Below are 16997 nucleotides of genomic sequence, written 5' to 3' on the forward strand. Positions count from 1 at the left end.
TGCTATGATCGGATGCAAGACCATCAACAAGAAGCTCAGTGAGAAGAATAAAGTTGTTCATGTAATTATTTAAACATGTACATTTAAAAATGTAAAATGGCCGTCAGTTTTCTTCTGCCCGGAGCTCCAAGAATCTGCCTTATTTGGTGATGATAATGTGAAAGTTGAAATATCCATCCAACACCAGCTGCAAGGATCTTATCACTGGAACCAAAGTCACAGAGAACACCATCTCAAACTCACTATGACAAAATGGATCATAATCATGGAAGCCCCCTGCTTTAGAAGGCACATGTACTGAACTGTGCTTCACTTACAGAGTGAGGAAGTGCTGCAGCCACTTCCAACAGTATAACCCAAACAATGCAGAGTTTCCACCTCCATCAACCACTGAGGTCCAAATATGAGGTTTTGGGCTGGTTTTGTGAAAAAGCCACGAGTCAACTTTACCATTCCACCAGTGTCAACAAACCAATAAACCATGTCCTTTAAAAACTTGGACAAAAAACTCAACCACAACACCAAAAATGAGTCACAGATGAGTCTTTAACCATGAGTGGAGACAAAAGACCGAGACCATTATGGTCATGGAAGGCACGGATTGCATTTCTGCTTACAACAGAAAATCTGTGAAAGGAGATGAAGTAGCACCCAAAAAATGTAACAGATGAAGAGTTCATGTGACAAAAGGACTCACAAAAGGAGATGTGTGTGAATATGTTGACTATACTATATCTACAAGTCTTAACACACTTAACACACCAATATTCACACCATAAAGATCAACCACAAGGTAAGGCACGTCACTGCAGATCAAATATTTACAAATTTTTTACAACATAAATTGCAGACATCATAAATCCCCTCTTGTAACCTGGCAGTTCAATGCTGTTCTCTCCGCCAACAACACTCTTTATATCCACTTTGTTACCTTGTCTGTGCTCAGGCCACCAAACCGTAACAACTCAAATTTATGATGTCTTGGAAATGTTAGCTCAGTTTTTTCTGCAGAGGAATGCTCTCAGACCCATAAAGCTTAACAATGACCAATCAACTCTAATTATATCCCAATTTCGCTGCAGCACCACACTTACCAGACTGGGCAACCTGGCTGGTGGCCATTTTGTTCTGCGAAGGCCCTAAGTCCACCCTGCAATTTCAACTGCCTTTTCATTTCTCACTGAAATGTTCTCACATGCAATTAAGTTGAACAAGAAAAGGCTTTTATGGTGTTATTTTGGGAGAGCTTTCAGGATGCATGGGATGAACAGGTCACAGTGTTGCATCAGTGTGCAAAGAGTTTGCTTGAGTTTCCTCCATGGTTTCTGCTAAAGAAATTATAAATTTGAAATAAAAATCCTATTTGTCTATAAATGTTGTTGATGGCAAACATTTTGTCCTATAACATTTTGTTCTTTCAATACGTAATTTCATCCCCAATAAAGATGATGAGTGAATCCATGACTTGTATGGCCCTCAAACATATTATTTCAGTGTCCTGTGAATTTACCAACACATAGAACTCGCATAATTTGCAGCACAAGTTGCATCTATCTAAATCACAATCACCACAAGTTTGTCAGATGATAAGAAAAATGTTCAAATGTCTGGTTTTTGCTGTCCCTTACACTTGCTCTCTGCAAACCCCTCCCTAATTCCATAGGACTAAATGAGGCTTTCCTTGGATTTGCAAGCAGTATGAGTCACAATAGGTATTTAAAAAGGCGTTCTCATTAGCCAGAACTTCTGTCTCCATCGTGGGTCACTACACGTCCTGTTAGAAAGTCTGAAATGTCTGACATGCTGCTCTCCTGCTGCATCCTGGTCTTGCTCTTGACTGATTCAGGTTTCACAGCTCCTACAGCTATCCCAGAGGAAGAGAGCTCTCCTTCACCAGAAACAGAGCCCGACTTGAAGCTAGCCACAGTAAGTGCATCATTGCTTCAATTATGTTTTAGACCTGTGTGAGAGGGGAGTTTGTGTAAGTCAGATTGTTTTTAGAGCAGGTTTTTTCGTTGCTCAACAGATTTGTTTGTAATCATATTTTCTTTTCCTCAGTTGAAATTGAAATGCTGCTCGGTTAAAAACCAGAACAACAAAACAAAAATACATGCAGTTTCTTTTTCTACCCAATTGCAGGTCATTTAAAGACTGTTCCAGCCCTCCACTTGTGATAATATATCATGTTTGTGTTATGATTTAGTCTAGAATTGGCATACTTTTTCAAAACCCCAGATATCAATTAGACTATCTTATGATGATCATTAAGTCTATGAATAAGAGTGATGAAAAGAACAACTTATAGCCTGCAACAGCAAAAATGAGATCTTTGGATTGACATGAAGAGATTTATTTTAAAACTCTATTTCTGCTTTAAAAAAGTTTGCCATTTATAAACGAAGAACTTTATGGACAAACAGTCGACTTTGGTTGACAAAATGTATACTAATATACAGGTGCACTCTATTCAGAAGGTTGGATGTTTACAATGGAGATACAATAAGAAAGCGTTATAGAATTAGAGATTCAAAATGCAAGTTACTAGCAGGAGCTCGATATCCAATATGACTGCCAAATCACTGTGCAAGTTCCAGATAAAAAAACTATCTATCAACATCTTAGAAAGTTTGTAAAGATTTTCTAAGTAGAAGTGATACTGACACTTTTGATGGTCCCCCACCAGACTTCCAGCTTGATTCTGATGTTGAAAGAGCTAAGGATTAGGGCAATGACAAGAAGTGCTTCCAACCTCAAGTACTTGGAGCTCATCACCAAAAACACATGGTCAAATGTAGTGGCAACACCAAAAAGCTGGACAGCAATTTTAAGAAGGGTTGGTTATAATACTAATTAAAGGCTTTGCCACTGATTATTGAAAAATATATTTTAAAAAATTTGACAGGCCATTTTTCACTGCTTTGTTATTTTTTGAGAGATTCCTGTCTCATTTCCTGTCAAAACCAAACTTTTTGGCTACCTGAAATAATTTTAAATATAAATCTACAAGATGTGTGAAGTATTCTGAGTTTACCACATGCAACCAGAACATGATCAACTTGGGCGTTGAGTTATTCTCACACTGGAGCTCCAGCTTACAAAATAGAAGAAAATAACTGCATACTATATCATGATTTTAATTTCCCTTTGGTATTAATACAATTTTCATTAACTTGAATTCAATTCAATTGATTTTTTTGTACTCATCTTTTGTTAAAGGAAGTCATTCACATAGCCCAACCATTTCATTCCACATTTGACCAACGTATTGAAGAGGTTTTCTAATGTCTGATAGTTGAATAGTACAAAAATGGAAGACTGTAAACAATGATGAGGCTTTGACTTCTTTTACTCTACAAACTAGATCTCAAATTTTTAACTAGTTTGTTTAAATTTTCTCACCAATGACGAATCTCAGTATTGGGCTTAAAGTAATTGGTCAGTATGTACTTCAAGAGAACAAAGACGTATGTTCCTTTACCCAAAGCTGCAAGAACATTTTTTAATATATGATAATGCTTTTTCTGCTGGCATGGTTGTAATTCAGTTCAAGTAGACTTGAATCTAACCATTTAGGGGCTGTAAATTAAGCTATTTCTTAAAATAATATGTTTTAACTCATGCTAAAAGATGAATCATAGTTTTACAGTACTTCCTAAACCCCAGTCTATCCTGAACAATATGATTTTGCTTCTATTATGCTGGAACCAGTTGATTTCTTTTTCTGTCTCTACAGTACTGTTTTAGAAATGGTATCTCTTCAATCTGTTCACAGGACTTCCTTCGTCAGTACTACAACCTGGTAAATGATCATTTGGTGCGCAAGAAGAGGAGCGAGTAATCCTTTATCTCCAAAGTGAAAGAAATGCAGATGTTCTTTGGGCTCAATTCGACTGGCGTTTTAGACTCTGAAACTCTACAGGTGATGCAGAGCCCCCGGTGTGGTGTTCCAGATGTGGAGGAGTACAGTCATATCCAGGGCACACGCTGGAATAAGAATGTTCTCACATACCGGTACTGTGTGTGGCTCAGACTGATTTTACTTTTTTTTTGTCATGTCAAAAAATAAATCAGTCTGTCTTCTCCAAATAGCCAAGCCAAACCAAGTCCTAAAACCTGAGGCATACTTTAAGGCTAACAGGCAATAAAATGTTTGGCAGAAATAGGCAGAAAGCGGTTGTCACAATTCACAGCAGCTAGCACATTTTTAGCTTTGGATTCATGACTTTGACATGTCTTGTGGGTCTGTTGGAGCGTCAACATGACCATGCCCTTATGTAACACTGTCTCTGTTCTGATCCTACAGAACAGAAATGGTTCTGTTGGATCAGAACAGAGACAGTGTTCTCTGTTCCAGTAAATAACCGGAGGCTCAGTAATTTATACACAAAATAAACATTTAATTAAGAAGAAAGCTGTAAAGCTAACCGTCTTCCATATTTTGCTTACTTATTACTCATAACCATATAATATTTCCAAATATCTAACTATATGTTCATTTTAAATCAAAATCAACATATACTTCGAAACCAAAACTTCTGTCATGCTTCTTTCGATCTTGGTCTGTATGCTTTAATGCTATACACATTGAAAAACACGTAATACAGGAAATGAAGGGATATTGAAGTCCTGTCACTTCTCTAAAGGATGTGTGTCAATTTTGATGACCTCACATTGTGAATAGTGTTTACTGGGATCGGTTTTGTGGCTATCGATCCCAGTAATCAATTATTGGGATCGATTACTGAACATGTTCAGTAATGTTCATTATTTCATGTACTTTATAGGCTTGAAGGAAAAACAAAAGTGCTATTTGTGATTTTATTCTGATGGCCATGGTATAAATAAACAGCAACCCTTGTGATTTTTTTTCTCTTCATAGTATAGGCAGATACACCAGAGATTTGCGGAGCAGCATTGTGGACTCTCTGATAGAGTCAGCTTTCAGTGTTTGGGCCAGAGCCAGCGGTCTGACGTTCGTCAGAACACACAGCCACAATGCTGACATCATGGTGGAGTTTGTAACCTATGGTAAGTCCATCATTGGCCTTCTGTTGACAGTGGCAGTAGATGACAGAAAATCAACAGAATGTAATATAAACATAGTGGGTATCAACTTAGGAAGCCACAGTAGTAATTTAACAGATAACTGAAGCAGCGTCATCATATGAACACTGCTGAACTCATTCAGATGAGGTGAACGGACGGCTGTAATTTGGAGAATGGTTTTCTCTGTGGTTTCTGTTTCATGTTTGGCCTGGATTATATTCTGAAGCGCATGGGGATTTTTATCCTTTTGATGGCCCCAGAGGCACGCTGGCTCACGCCTTTGGTCCAGGCATTGGTACTGGAGGAGACACGCACTTTGATGATGATGAGCGCTGGACGGCAGGAGGTGCAGGTGCTGAACTCAGTCATACAAGACGAGGCTGAGCAGAACAGCAGCAAGCATAGCAATATTGGTCTCAATGCCTCTGTTCTGTTTCAGGGTATAATCTGTTTGTAGTAGCAGCTCATGAATTTGGCCATGCTTTGGGACTTAGACACTCTAGAAACCCAGAATCCCTGATGTATCCAACTTACAAAGCCTTCCATCCAACAAACCTACTGTCCAGAGAAGATGTAGCCAATATCAAAGCACTTTACAGTAAGCTGCTTTTATTTGTCAGATTTTAATGTGCTACTGCATATTTAACTTATAAATGCATTATTTATTCTTAAATATCTCACTAAGTTCTCTTGGTGTGTCAGCTCCTCTCAGGGTTAATAGAAACTGGATCCTCAGACCGCTGTTGCAGAGGCTCATGCAGGACAAATGTGCACCAGACATGACCTTTGATGCTGTAGCAACTCTTGGGGATGCCACCTTCTTTTTCAGAGACAAGTATGTGTATATTTACAAAATGAATAAGTGCATCTGCATTCATCAGATATTATTTGAGAGGTATATTTAGTAACAATGTCTGTTTTTAACCTTGGGGTATTCACTCCATTAGATATCTTTGGATTAAACATAATACACAGTCTGACATAAAGGAAGGTCCCATATCCAACTTTATGCCTATGATTGAAACCAGAATCGACGCTGCCTTCTGGATACCTCGCAGATCAACTGCTTACCTTATTCATGGTAACTATGTGTTATTGCTTCCTATATAACCTGTATCATGCTGAGAATAGTTCACTGAACTACCACTTATTTCAAAACGGATCTAGGTTCTGTGTATGCTGAGCACATTTATATTCTATTCCTATTGTGGAAGACTCTGACTCTAGTCAAATGCTGGTCATTTTTGTATCAACTCTTTGTCTTTTTCAGGACCAGTAGCAAATAAAAATACTAATATTTTGTAGGGGGAAAAAAATTGTGATTAAACAGGTTTTTAATCAAATGTATAAATGCAGTTTGTGACTCTTGTAAATAGTATAAATTTGACAATAATAATCCTGCTTGAAATAGTATGCAGGATTAATTTGTAAGTATGATTTTTAAGTGATGTAGGTTATATTAGAGCACCTTATTGCAGAAATGACACCTAAAAGCCCTTTCTCCTCTTAGTGTGATTTACATAAGGACTGAGGCACCCTGGTGGTCAGAGAGCCGGTGTGAGAGTAGAGTGAGCAGCGTGTCATTGATATGAACAACACTTCTGTCACGCTGCTCTGTGATACTGGCTTCATTGTTTAAACACACTTAATTGGATTTTTGCTTTTCAATTGCTGCACTGGAAGAAAAAACATTTTGATTCCTTCGGTTTCAGTCAAAAAATTATAAAATATTCAAAACCCTTTTCTGTTAACAGAGTCCACCTTCTGGACAGTAAGAGGGTCTGTTGTGAGGGGAAAGCCAAGATCACTTTCCTTCTTTGGATTTCCAGCTTGGGTTCAAGATGTTGATGCAACTGTGCATGTTGTTAAAACAGGACGTACCCTCTTCTTTATGAATGATATTTACTGGAGGTAAGGAAATACTTAAAAACAATATGTTCCTGCTGCAAAAGGAATTTTCTAGCTTTTTGTCAACATATTCACACATACTTTTATGCCAAAGATGTCCCGCAAAGTTGAAGTATTTGACATAATTATAATACTTTGCCCAGGCAGCCATTAGCATGAAAAAACTGAGTCATAAAGCACAGATTTACTGTACTAGACATACAATTTCAATCAATCAACACTCTTGTTTACAATACATAAGATTGTTTTACCTGCTGATGCATGAAATACACATTTTGATCTTTCTCAGAGTGAAAATCACATAAGTGTGACTTTAAATTTGTCCTGTGTTTTTTTTTTCAGTTACAACGAGAACCGAAAGGTGATGGATTTTGGTTACCCAAGATCCATCAGTGATGACTTCCCGGGAGTCAACACCACAATAAATGCAGCTTTCTATAAAAGAAGTGAGTACATTGCCCAATGCACCCATCCACTTGGAAATATGATACCAAATACAGTTTGTACTGATTTAGAAGAGTCTGTAGCCTTGGGGGCTTGTTAATATGGAATGTGGATTTGCATCTAACACCTGCAGCATGAATTTGGGTTTTTACAGCTTGCATATATAGTGTATGATTTACACTGTATAATTTGACATTTGAATTCCTTTATGTGATATAGTGCAATTTTAGTTGTAAGAAAGGTTGATATTTAAGTCCAAAAGAGATTCATGGTTGTAAACACCTTCAAGAAAAGGCTTGCATAAGTCTAGACATCAACAATTTGAAAAAGCTTGAACATCGCTCTGTCTGTATGTTGTGTTCTAAAGATGTGTTTTGTCTGTTTTATTGTTCATTTTAGATTTCATCTACTTCTTTGTGGGACCACAAGTCTACAAATTTGACTACACCCACAAATCTATTGTCGGAGTGGAAACAGCTAATGCTTGGCTTGGCTGTTAAAAGAAAACGCGTTGAAACAGATACAGAAGGAGAATGACCTGCAAACATTTTTTTTAGGGTGAAATGTCTCTATATATCTTCTTTAAAATAAAGAATTGAACACATTAATACCTTTGCCATTTGAATGTGTATCACAGTGAAATGTTCTTGGGTTGCTCTGTAGTTCGTGTCATAAATTCTCATTTTTACTGTCTGTACGTGGTGTAGACTGACATACAGACAAGCAGAAACCAATTTATGTGTTTCTCACATACTGTATGGCTGCAGGTTTAGGCATGACTTAGTAGAAAGAAAAGAGCTCTCAGCACTAATTTCTATACTATATAAAACACAGTTTTCCATAAATTCCAGACATTGGTGGGCATTTAGGTTACAACCACAAACCTCCGGGTAGGTCTCGCTGTAGCAATCATGATTAAACAGCTTTAGACCACGTGATTTCCCAGCTACCTCATGAATGTTCTCATATAAAAACAGGTGTTCAGGATGGTGAAATGAACATTGAAATATGGAGTTGGTGTGCACTTGGACACTCGTTTTGAGCTCTTTGATGTTGGTGGAAATCTCGTGGACTCGACCCATTGAGGAAGATCAGCGTCTGACTCCTGATGATATTGAGCTTGCTAAGGTTTGTTAGCAAATAGCTGTACTGCAGTCTGGCTTCATATATTTCTATGAAAAATTGTTTTACAGATAATATTTGTCATTTTCGTCATGCCCTTTAACTTTAAATTAATACTGCAGCCATATAAAACAGATTTGCACTATTCTGTTCTTAAAATGTATTTCTACAAGGTAATAATGCATTTCTTTTCTTCTCACCAAAAAATACATTGTTCACTAAAAATTATAAAGCCCTACTTTATGGAGAGCCATTTCAGCCATTTTGTGGTACAATCTTGTATTTTGAAAATGTTAATTGTTTTTGTCATTAGACATTTGGAGAATAAGACTACAAACAAAACATGCATTAACAAAAAACAAAGCTGTGAAAACTGAAGTCTGGTTGAGATGAATTACAATTTATTACAGTTAACAAATTTTCCACAAAATACCTGGATGCTTGATAATTACCATATCCACATGTGCACACATTTTTCAATAAAATTCTTTACATTGTACACTAAAATGTACGGTAATGGATGATTTTGAAACAAAAGTAAAACAATGTTTATATATACTTATATATTAATTATGCCATAAATTTGTCTGCAACTGCAGGTTTCTACTTTATTTTATTTTAACAATACATTACCTTATGGTGGATAGTGGTCTATTTTCAATTTTTGATGGTTAGTTGATCAAATATTGAAAATTATATTTAAACCATAATGTGAGCAGGGTTTTTCTTTTGTTAGTTAACTTGTTTTTGCCTGGACTTTCTCTCAGAAAACATGTGCTTCATTAACATGCGAGAACAAAAGAAAAAAACCTACGCTAATCAATTTTAACTTTATGTCTATTGTATAACATCTTAAAGTGTGAGGTTGCAACATGACAAAATGTAAAAACGTTCAATGGGTGCAAAGACTTTTCCTGTGCTTTTCAACAGAGTTACCTAAGAAGGTTCTATAGTCTGAGACTCGGAGGCACAGACTACAGAGGTTCAACGCGTAAGATCCGGTCTGCATCAGACATGGAGCAGAAGGTCAGGCAAATGCAGAACTTCTTTGGCCTGAGAGAAACAGGAATCCTGGATTCCAACACCGTGAATGTCATGAAGAAGCCGAGGTGTGGTGTTCCTGATGTGGACAACTATAGTTTTTATCCTTATCACCCCAAATGGAAGAATCGTACCATCTCCTACAAGTGAGACAGTTTTAGTTCAGCAAGTAAAAATATTGTGAAGTTATTCATTTCTATTGCACACAGGAATTCTGTCTGATGCCTTGTGCAGGATAGCAAAGTATACCCCAGACCTGAGTAGAGAGGATGTGGAAAAGTCCTTTCGTTTAGCCCTGAAGATGTGGAGCGACGCAGCTCCTCTGAATTTCGTTAAGATCAACCATGGCAAAGCTGATATTGTCCTCACCTTTGCACACAGAGGTAAATCTGAAAACACTTGTGAGGAATTGCTTGACTTTAAACAGTGTAAAAAATATATAAATCGTAGGACATTCATTCAGAAGTATTTCTATATGCTGTTGTAGCTCATGGAGACTTCTCTCCCTTTGATGGACCTGGAGGAGTGCTGGCCCATGCCTTTCAGCCTGGAGAGGGGATGGGTGGAGATGTACACTTTGATGAAGATGAAACATGGACGACAGGGGGGCAAGGTTTGTGGTATTCGGAAAACAACATCCATTTAATTAAGCTTAGTACTGTACTTCTCGCCATTTGTATCATAAATGATACACACGTTTCTGTGGTCTCTATCTTTATACGTACCCAAAAACCTATTGTATACAATTTCAGACTTGTATTCTGCCATCTACTGGATTATCATTGCACTGCAGGCAGAGAAAGCGTTTTGTTTCCCTCTTTTCTAAATGTCGTCTCGCATGAGATTGGTCATACGCGTTTTCCAGGAAAGTCTTTGCCAATTTTAAACAACTTACAGTAAAAATAATATATACATTGTTATTCACTTTTTTAAAGTAATGTTTTATGTTTTGAAATAATGCACAATTACTTAGAAATGTTTTTGTTATATTACATTTAAATCGTGTTAAAATGTGTCTATCATATTTGGTACTGCAGGTATTTAAGGTGCTTTATCACTGAACATTAATTTCATATTTTTATAAAATAATCAATGTCATACCAGCCACAATTCAGCTACAAACTTTTCTTTACTCAATAATCATCATTAAATGTCATTTCAAAATTATTTATTTATATTTTTTCACAATAGTGCTTATTCTAAAACCGTAATGTTTATGGTGTATTGAGTAGTTATGTATATATATTTTAGATTTTAAAAAAAGAGTAGAAGAAGAAGAGAGAGAAAGAAAGAAAATACTTTGAATAGTCATCAACATGTTAATGTGAGACGATTCAAGCTATATAGAGCAGTAAGGAGAAGATGATGAGGACTGGACTCCCCCGGCCATGCATGATGAAAGATATTCAGATACCAACTATGATGAAGACTATGATGATCAAAGTGTAAACCAGAACAATATGGCAATTGAGATCCAAACAATCACTCTGAAGACAGTCAGAAATGAATCAGTGAAGACTAATGTGAAAAACAACTAATACAAATGGAGAAAATACTGTCAGGTTTCATACGTTGATCTCGTTGCCAGGGTTGTTGTCAAAGAACAAGTGTTACATGACTCCATGCATATATTCAAGCACTTGGTCACTGATGAAACGCTCCAGGGAATTGCAGAACATTTTCCACTGGTTCAATGCCAACAAATAAAGAAATAGGTTCACTACCTGTCATACTAGAGCACAATTAATTTGTTGTCCTGGTTCACTCTGAAGTCCATTCACCCTCTTCCACTCTTCAATTCATTTCCATTCCTCATGAAGCAGACTTCCATCCACTGCAAAACTCATGTAATGGTTTTCACGCCAGCCATTGTTAAATCACATGAGTTCATAGGAGGTGTTGCTCTTCTTGATATAATATCATGCGCCATCTTTCCCAAAGATGGTACATGTACATCTAGTGGCTCACCCCTACAGTCACCATCATCAATGCTTGAAACCTCTACAGAAGAGATTAGCTGAAGCTACAACCTAAAATGCTTTAGTTGGCACTTCTCCTACAAGTGCAAGAAAGGTCAAAATCAAGTATGGTAGACCACTTTCCTCTCCTGAAGCAACTTCAACAGCACCCCGTAACCAAAGTACCTCTTGATGTGAGAAAGAATGACATTAATCATTTTCCAACATGGGAAGCCCAACAGAGATGCAAGTACTGTTCTTGAAATCATTTTTGCACACATCTACTGTACAAAGTGTAAGGTACAGCTTTGCCTGAACAAGGACAGAAACTCTTTTGGTTCCTACCACGATGTGAAATAAATGCCTATAAAAAGTTGTTGGTTGAAAAAAAAAATTAAGAAAAACTTTCTAAAGTGTTCCTTATTTTCCAAATGTTATAGGCAACATTTGTTTTTGCATCTAAAACTCACATTGTTGTGAGCCAAAAGTTCTAAGAAAAGCCTGCCGTATCAAATCTGATACAGAAAATATATCATAAAATAAATAACATGGCAAAAAAAAAAAAATTGATTTTGCTTCAAGGCTTCATGAAGATCCTAGATCTAAAAAATCAGAATTTTCTGATTACTTTCTGATGGGTCAGGCTTTAAAGGGTTAACAATCAAGCATGACCAAAGCATAGACAAACTGGCAACACAGATAAATGAGAGCTCAACAATCTGGCAGTGCAATACATCTTTTTAAACCCACAAATCCGTGCAAAAGCAGCTTTTTGCAATCATTAGAAGATATTCCAACTGAGCTAACACAGATATTTTTGGTTGCTGTATAATTTCAGGTTTCAGCCTGTTTGCTGTTGCAGCTCATGAACTTGGTCACTCGCTTGGTTTGACTCACTCCAGAGACCCCTCTGCTGTCATGTTCCCCAGTTACAGACATCGGAGCAACAAACAGTACACTCTTTCTACAGATGATGTCCTGGGGATTCAAATGCTTTATGGTGAGGAACACATGTTATTCTCAATAGAATAGTTTCTCAATAAGAACAATAAATTATGCAAATGAAACACAATGTTTCTATCACTGTTACTCAGGCAAACCCAAAATAGAAGCTGAAAATCAACCTAAAGTTCCAAAGAAATGTGATCCCACGTTTTTATTTGATGCGGCTATGGTGATCCAAAATGAGATTGTTTATTTTCAGAACAGGTAAATTATGCATCACACTAAAGCAAAGTGTGCTGAATAAGTTTTAAATGTAGCTCTTTCTTTTTTTTTTTTTTTAAATAAATCCAGATTCACATGGATGAGAACAACAAAGTTGACTTACTGGAATCGGCTGAGGGAAGGCCACATCAGCACATATTTCCCCGACATAGGTTCTCCTGTTGATGCTGCTTATGACATCCCAGCCAAAGGCGTGGCATACCTATTCACTGGTAAAGTAAAAGGCGCTCTGCAATGCTTTGCTCAGCCCGTGTCATCATGACATGGCTGGATTTCCAGCTGGAGAAGGCAGCGTTACGCCCAAATTACAACCTTTTGCAACTTAAGTGTTGCAGTACATTCAAGAGGCTCGCCGATTTTGGCAGCGTCTGTGCTATGTTGGTGTTTTTCATTGTGTCTTCGAAATGCAGACACACAGCTGTGTTGTTTTTTTTCAGGTCATAAGTACTGGGTGGTGCAACAGTTAAAGACACGAGGCACAGCTGGCAACATCTCAGAGTTTGGTTTCCCGTCCAGCGTAAGGCGGGTTGATGCTGCCGTTCATGTTGCAGAATATGGGAAAACCATGTTCTTCATCGGACAGTTTTATTACAGGTAAATTAATCAAATGTTTTACATTTGAAATGTTCTTCTTATGAGACACAATTTAAAAGCATAGTTCCCATCAATTAAATGCTACAATATGTACTTAGTTGGGAAAGTCTGCCACTTGTGAGGTTTGTAAGGCAGCTGTTCTTGGTTGTATTATAGAAAGAAAAAAAAAACATGCTCAACAGGTAAAAAAAATTTCATAGTTCATTCTCAAAACAGAGATTTTATAATTATAATACAGTGGGTGTGTACAATTTAAACTCTCTGTTAGAATGCTAGTTTAGTGTAATATAAGAAATTAAACCTTCCACATTTGTTGTGTTATGGATCCCCTGTATTTCAACTTAAAATACAAACAAACAAAAGAAAAGGTGAAATAATCTAAACCTAACCCTTCTTGAATTTATTCCTACCATCAGCTACATTGGATCTTCTTAACCTAAAACATTTTGAAGAGAGGTTAGAAAGGGTCAATGCATCTAATCATACAAAATAAATATAGAGAAATAGAGAAAAGCATAGAAATTCTGCAGCATTATCTTTACACAACAGCAATATAAAGACAGTCTATGTTAATTGGAGGCAATATTAAATAACAGCAATATTAGATTTTTCTTCTAATTTGATGGCAAGACAAGACAGAAACTGGTGAGGGATGTTGGAAAAAAGGCTGATAGCAACATAGGTAGGTACGAGAAATTTTGATAAAAAAAGACTTTTCTTCTTTTAGTCAGACTTTATCTGGAACTGTTTTTTTTTTTTAAATTGGATGAAATTATGAACAGCTCCAAATAGCAGTACATATGATTGTACACCTACAAATATTTGTTAGAAAACAGAAGAGAAATTTATTTTATAAACTTCAACATGTTAACAAAAGAAAGACTTCACTGACAGAAGGAAACATTTTAGATTGCCAGGCAAGAGCCTAGAAATATACATTGAAGAAATACTGTAGATTTACCTAATGAAATCCCTATCTTCACAGTCTAACATATTTGAAAATCGTTTTCAAAGGCTTTGAAAAGATGCTCCAGTGAAGGAAAGTACACTTATGCAGCCAGGTTATTGCACTCTTATTTTTATCTATATCTCTCTCCGACACACTCTGCACATAAACAGCATATGACCTCAGGGAAGCCATAAAAAAATGTTTGACATAAATTCTGCACTTTTGCTGCTTGCCAGACATTTTGAGCAATAAACTTTCTAATGCATTTTTCTTTCACTTCAGGTATGATGAGCAAAAGAGTCAGATGGATCCTGGCTTCCCTAGATCCATCCAGACAGACTGGCATGGAATCCCGAGAAACGTTGACGCTGCGTTCAAGTTGCATGGTAAATTGAGAGAAACTCTGTTTGTAAACCCAAGAATTTTATTTTATGTCGGCTTGGGTGGCATAACACAAATAGAACAAAACTAAAGTAAAAGCTATAAATGTCTATTTTTTCCACAATAGTTAGGTTGGGTTTACCAGAAAAACACATTCTGGTGCTGTAGCAAATACATAAACTGCTCAATGGTATAATTATTATTTTTGTTTCATTATATATTTTTAAAAAAAATGTAAAAGATTTCTTTTTCAACAAGGACCTATAGACTGCATTTAAATCTTTTTCAATTTTCATAGTTTTAAACCAGATTATTGGTTTGTTTTGCTCCTGCAGGCAGCATCTTCCTCCTCAGCGGGTCTAAATCCTATCAATATGACTTCAGACAGAAGCGGGTGGTGAACATAATTGCAGGAAATTCTTGGCTGGGATGCTGACTTACTGGAAACCCACACTTTATGTAGCTAAAAAAATAAACCTAACTACACATGTAGTTGGTAAACACAGATTATACTGTTACATGACTGAACAGCAGTCTATGATGACCACTGTATAAAGGCTACACTGTGTTGAGGATTTATTGTGCAATATGAAAGACATGTTTAACATGTATTGTTCATTGTATGGGATGTTTTGAGAGTTATGTATTCTTCCAATTTAGCTCATTGTGAGGGTTCCCATCCAAATGCACTTAAATGTAATAACCAAATGCCAGAATATTTTTCTCTGACATTTGCATAAAACAGAACATGTATATTTTTTATAAACAAGATACATAATATGTCACTGAACTCAATAAAATCTTTTGTTCATATGTCTTACTTATTTTTTATGACACATGAAGACATTTCTTCTTCGCTCTCCAGAAATAATGGAAACATGTTTTCTTAGTTCCCAGCTGCCTGCAAATGTTTTTCCAACAGTGCTTTTTGAATCCATGTGATTTTATACATGCTGTTTAATTTTGTCAGTCCTATATGTCATGCTTCCATACTCTTACAAGAGTAATACAAATTATTCCCTTATACTTGTAGAAATGAATCACTTGTAAACAGGAATATAATCAGTACAGCTCAAAATACATTCATTTGTTTACATGGCAGCAAAAAACATGGAGGGTCAGGTTAGTGCTTGGGTGGGTGAAATAAACTGAATATCATCCATTTTGACAATACTTGATGCAGTAGGATAAGCTACTGTTTTCTGTCTGGAGCACTTGAAATGTTTACCTCTTTCAGGAAAGCCAGATTTCACAATTTTGGATTAAAAGTTCTCACTACACATTCCTGTATCACAAATAAATGGTAATATGGATTTGTACAAATGCAGGCTTGGGTAACACAGTCAACTATTTAAATCATTTGGTTAATGTTGACCTGTCTACAAACTGTGTTGGGAAATGTTTAATTTCTTTGTTTGGATGGGGCAATCTTCAGAGTTTGTGTCATAAAGCTTGTTTGGCCACTTAAGAGGAAGTCCAAGAAAAACTAATAGCACATATCTGAGTGACTGCTCTTAGACCCAGAAATTATAAATTGGCATTCCATGACTATACAGGTTTGAGTACCGTACATAAATAGGGTGAGAGAATGGAAACAAATCCTGAGACATCTGTCGCCATCTTTCCAGGCTTGAGGTGAAAATTGTTGCACTGTGCCAAAACGTCCAGACACAAACTCTTTTCCAGATCCTTTCAACACTGTCAGAATTTATTTTGTTTCCCCAGAATTACATCTGAAGAATATTGCTCAGATTGGTAACTATATAACCTAATACTCTGGTACTGCAGAAATACAAAAAACTCAGTGGGCTTCAAAATTCTGAAAATGACTATATTTGCTCACCTGGATCTGACACAAAATAGAAAATGGTACAACTATAAAAATAATCATTTTTATTTATGGACTGGAAACTTTAGGTAGCTTTAAAAAATATTGAAACAACACAACAACATTGGATAACAACATTGGAAGAGGTATTCAAATGAAAGTTCAGTTTTACTGTATGACAATACATGAAAAATACTGTTGTGTCAAGAGATATTAAAAATATTTGATTTTTGTACTGCAGATAATGCTGTATTATTTTATCAGTTTGTTAGAGGGTAGTTTAGTTTTATACATTCTGCCAGAACTGCCCCCTTGAGGTTTTAGGTCAAGAATGGCAGAACTAAACAAATACACCCCCACACACATGCACACGCACTCCTCCATCGCCCCACAGGCACACACACAAAATAAATGAATAAAAATAAAATATAAAATGCATAAACATAAATATAACACCATTAGGAGCCATTTTAGAACGATTAACAGCAAAAATAAAGTT

The 16997-nt window shown here is 36.5% G+C and overlaps 1 protein-coding gene and 1 pseudogene across 1 annotated transcript; both read left to right on the top strand.

Annotated features, from left to right (window-relative positions):
- Positions 1-1791: 1791 nt before the first annotated feature.
- On the top strand, positions 1792-7898 carry LOC102216943 (annotated as a pseudogene).
- Positions 7899-8406: 508 nt separating this feature from the next.
- On the top strand, positions 8407-15243 carry LOC102216680 (matrix metalloproteinase-20-like). The gene is made up of 10 exons (XM_005808919.2): positions 8407-8526; positions 9451-9707; positions 9796-9944; positions 10049-10174; positions 12358-12519; positions 12614-12728; positions 12816-12958; positions 13184-13340; positions 14572-14675; positions 15006-15243. The coding sequence occupies exons 1-10, from the start codon at positions 8407-8409 to the stop codon at positions 15104-15106; spliced, it is 1434 nt and encodes a 477-aa protein (XP_005808976.1). The 3' UTR covers positions 15107-15243.
- Positions 15244-16997: the final 1754 nt, after the last annotated feature.

This window comes from Xiphophorus maculatus, chromosome 18, assembly GCF_002775205.1.
Source record: "Xiphophorus maculatus strain JP 163 A chromosome 18, X_maculatus-5.0-male, whole genome shotgun sequence".
Classification (NCBI taxonomy): domain Eukaryota; kingdom Metazoa; phylum Chordata; class Actinopteri; order Cyprinodontiformes; family Poeciliidae; genus Xiphophorus; species Xiphophorus maculatus.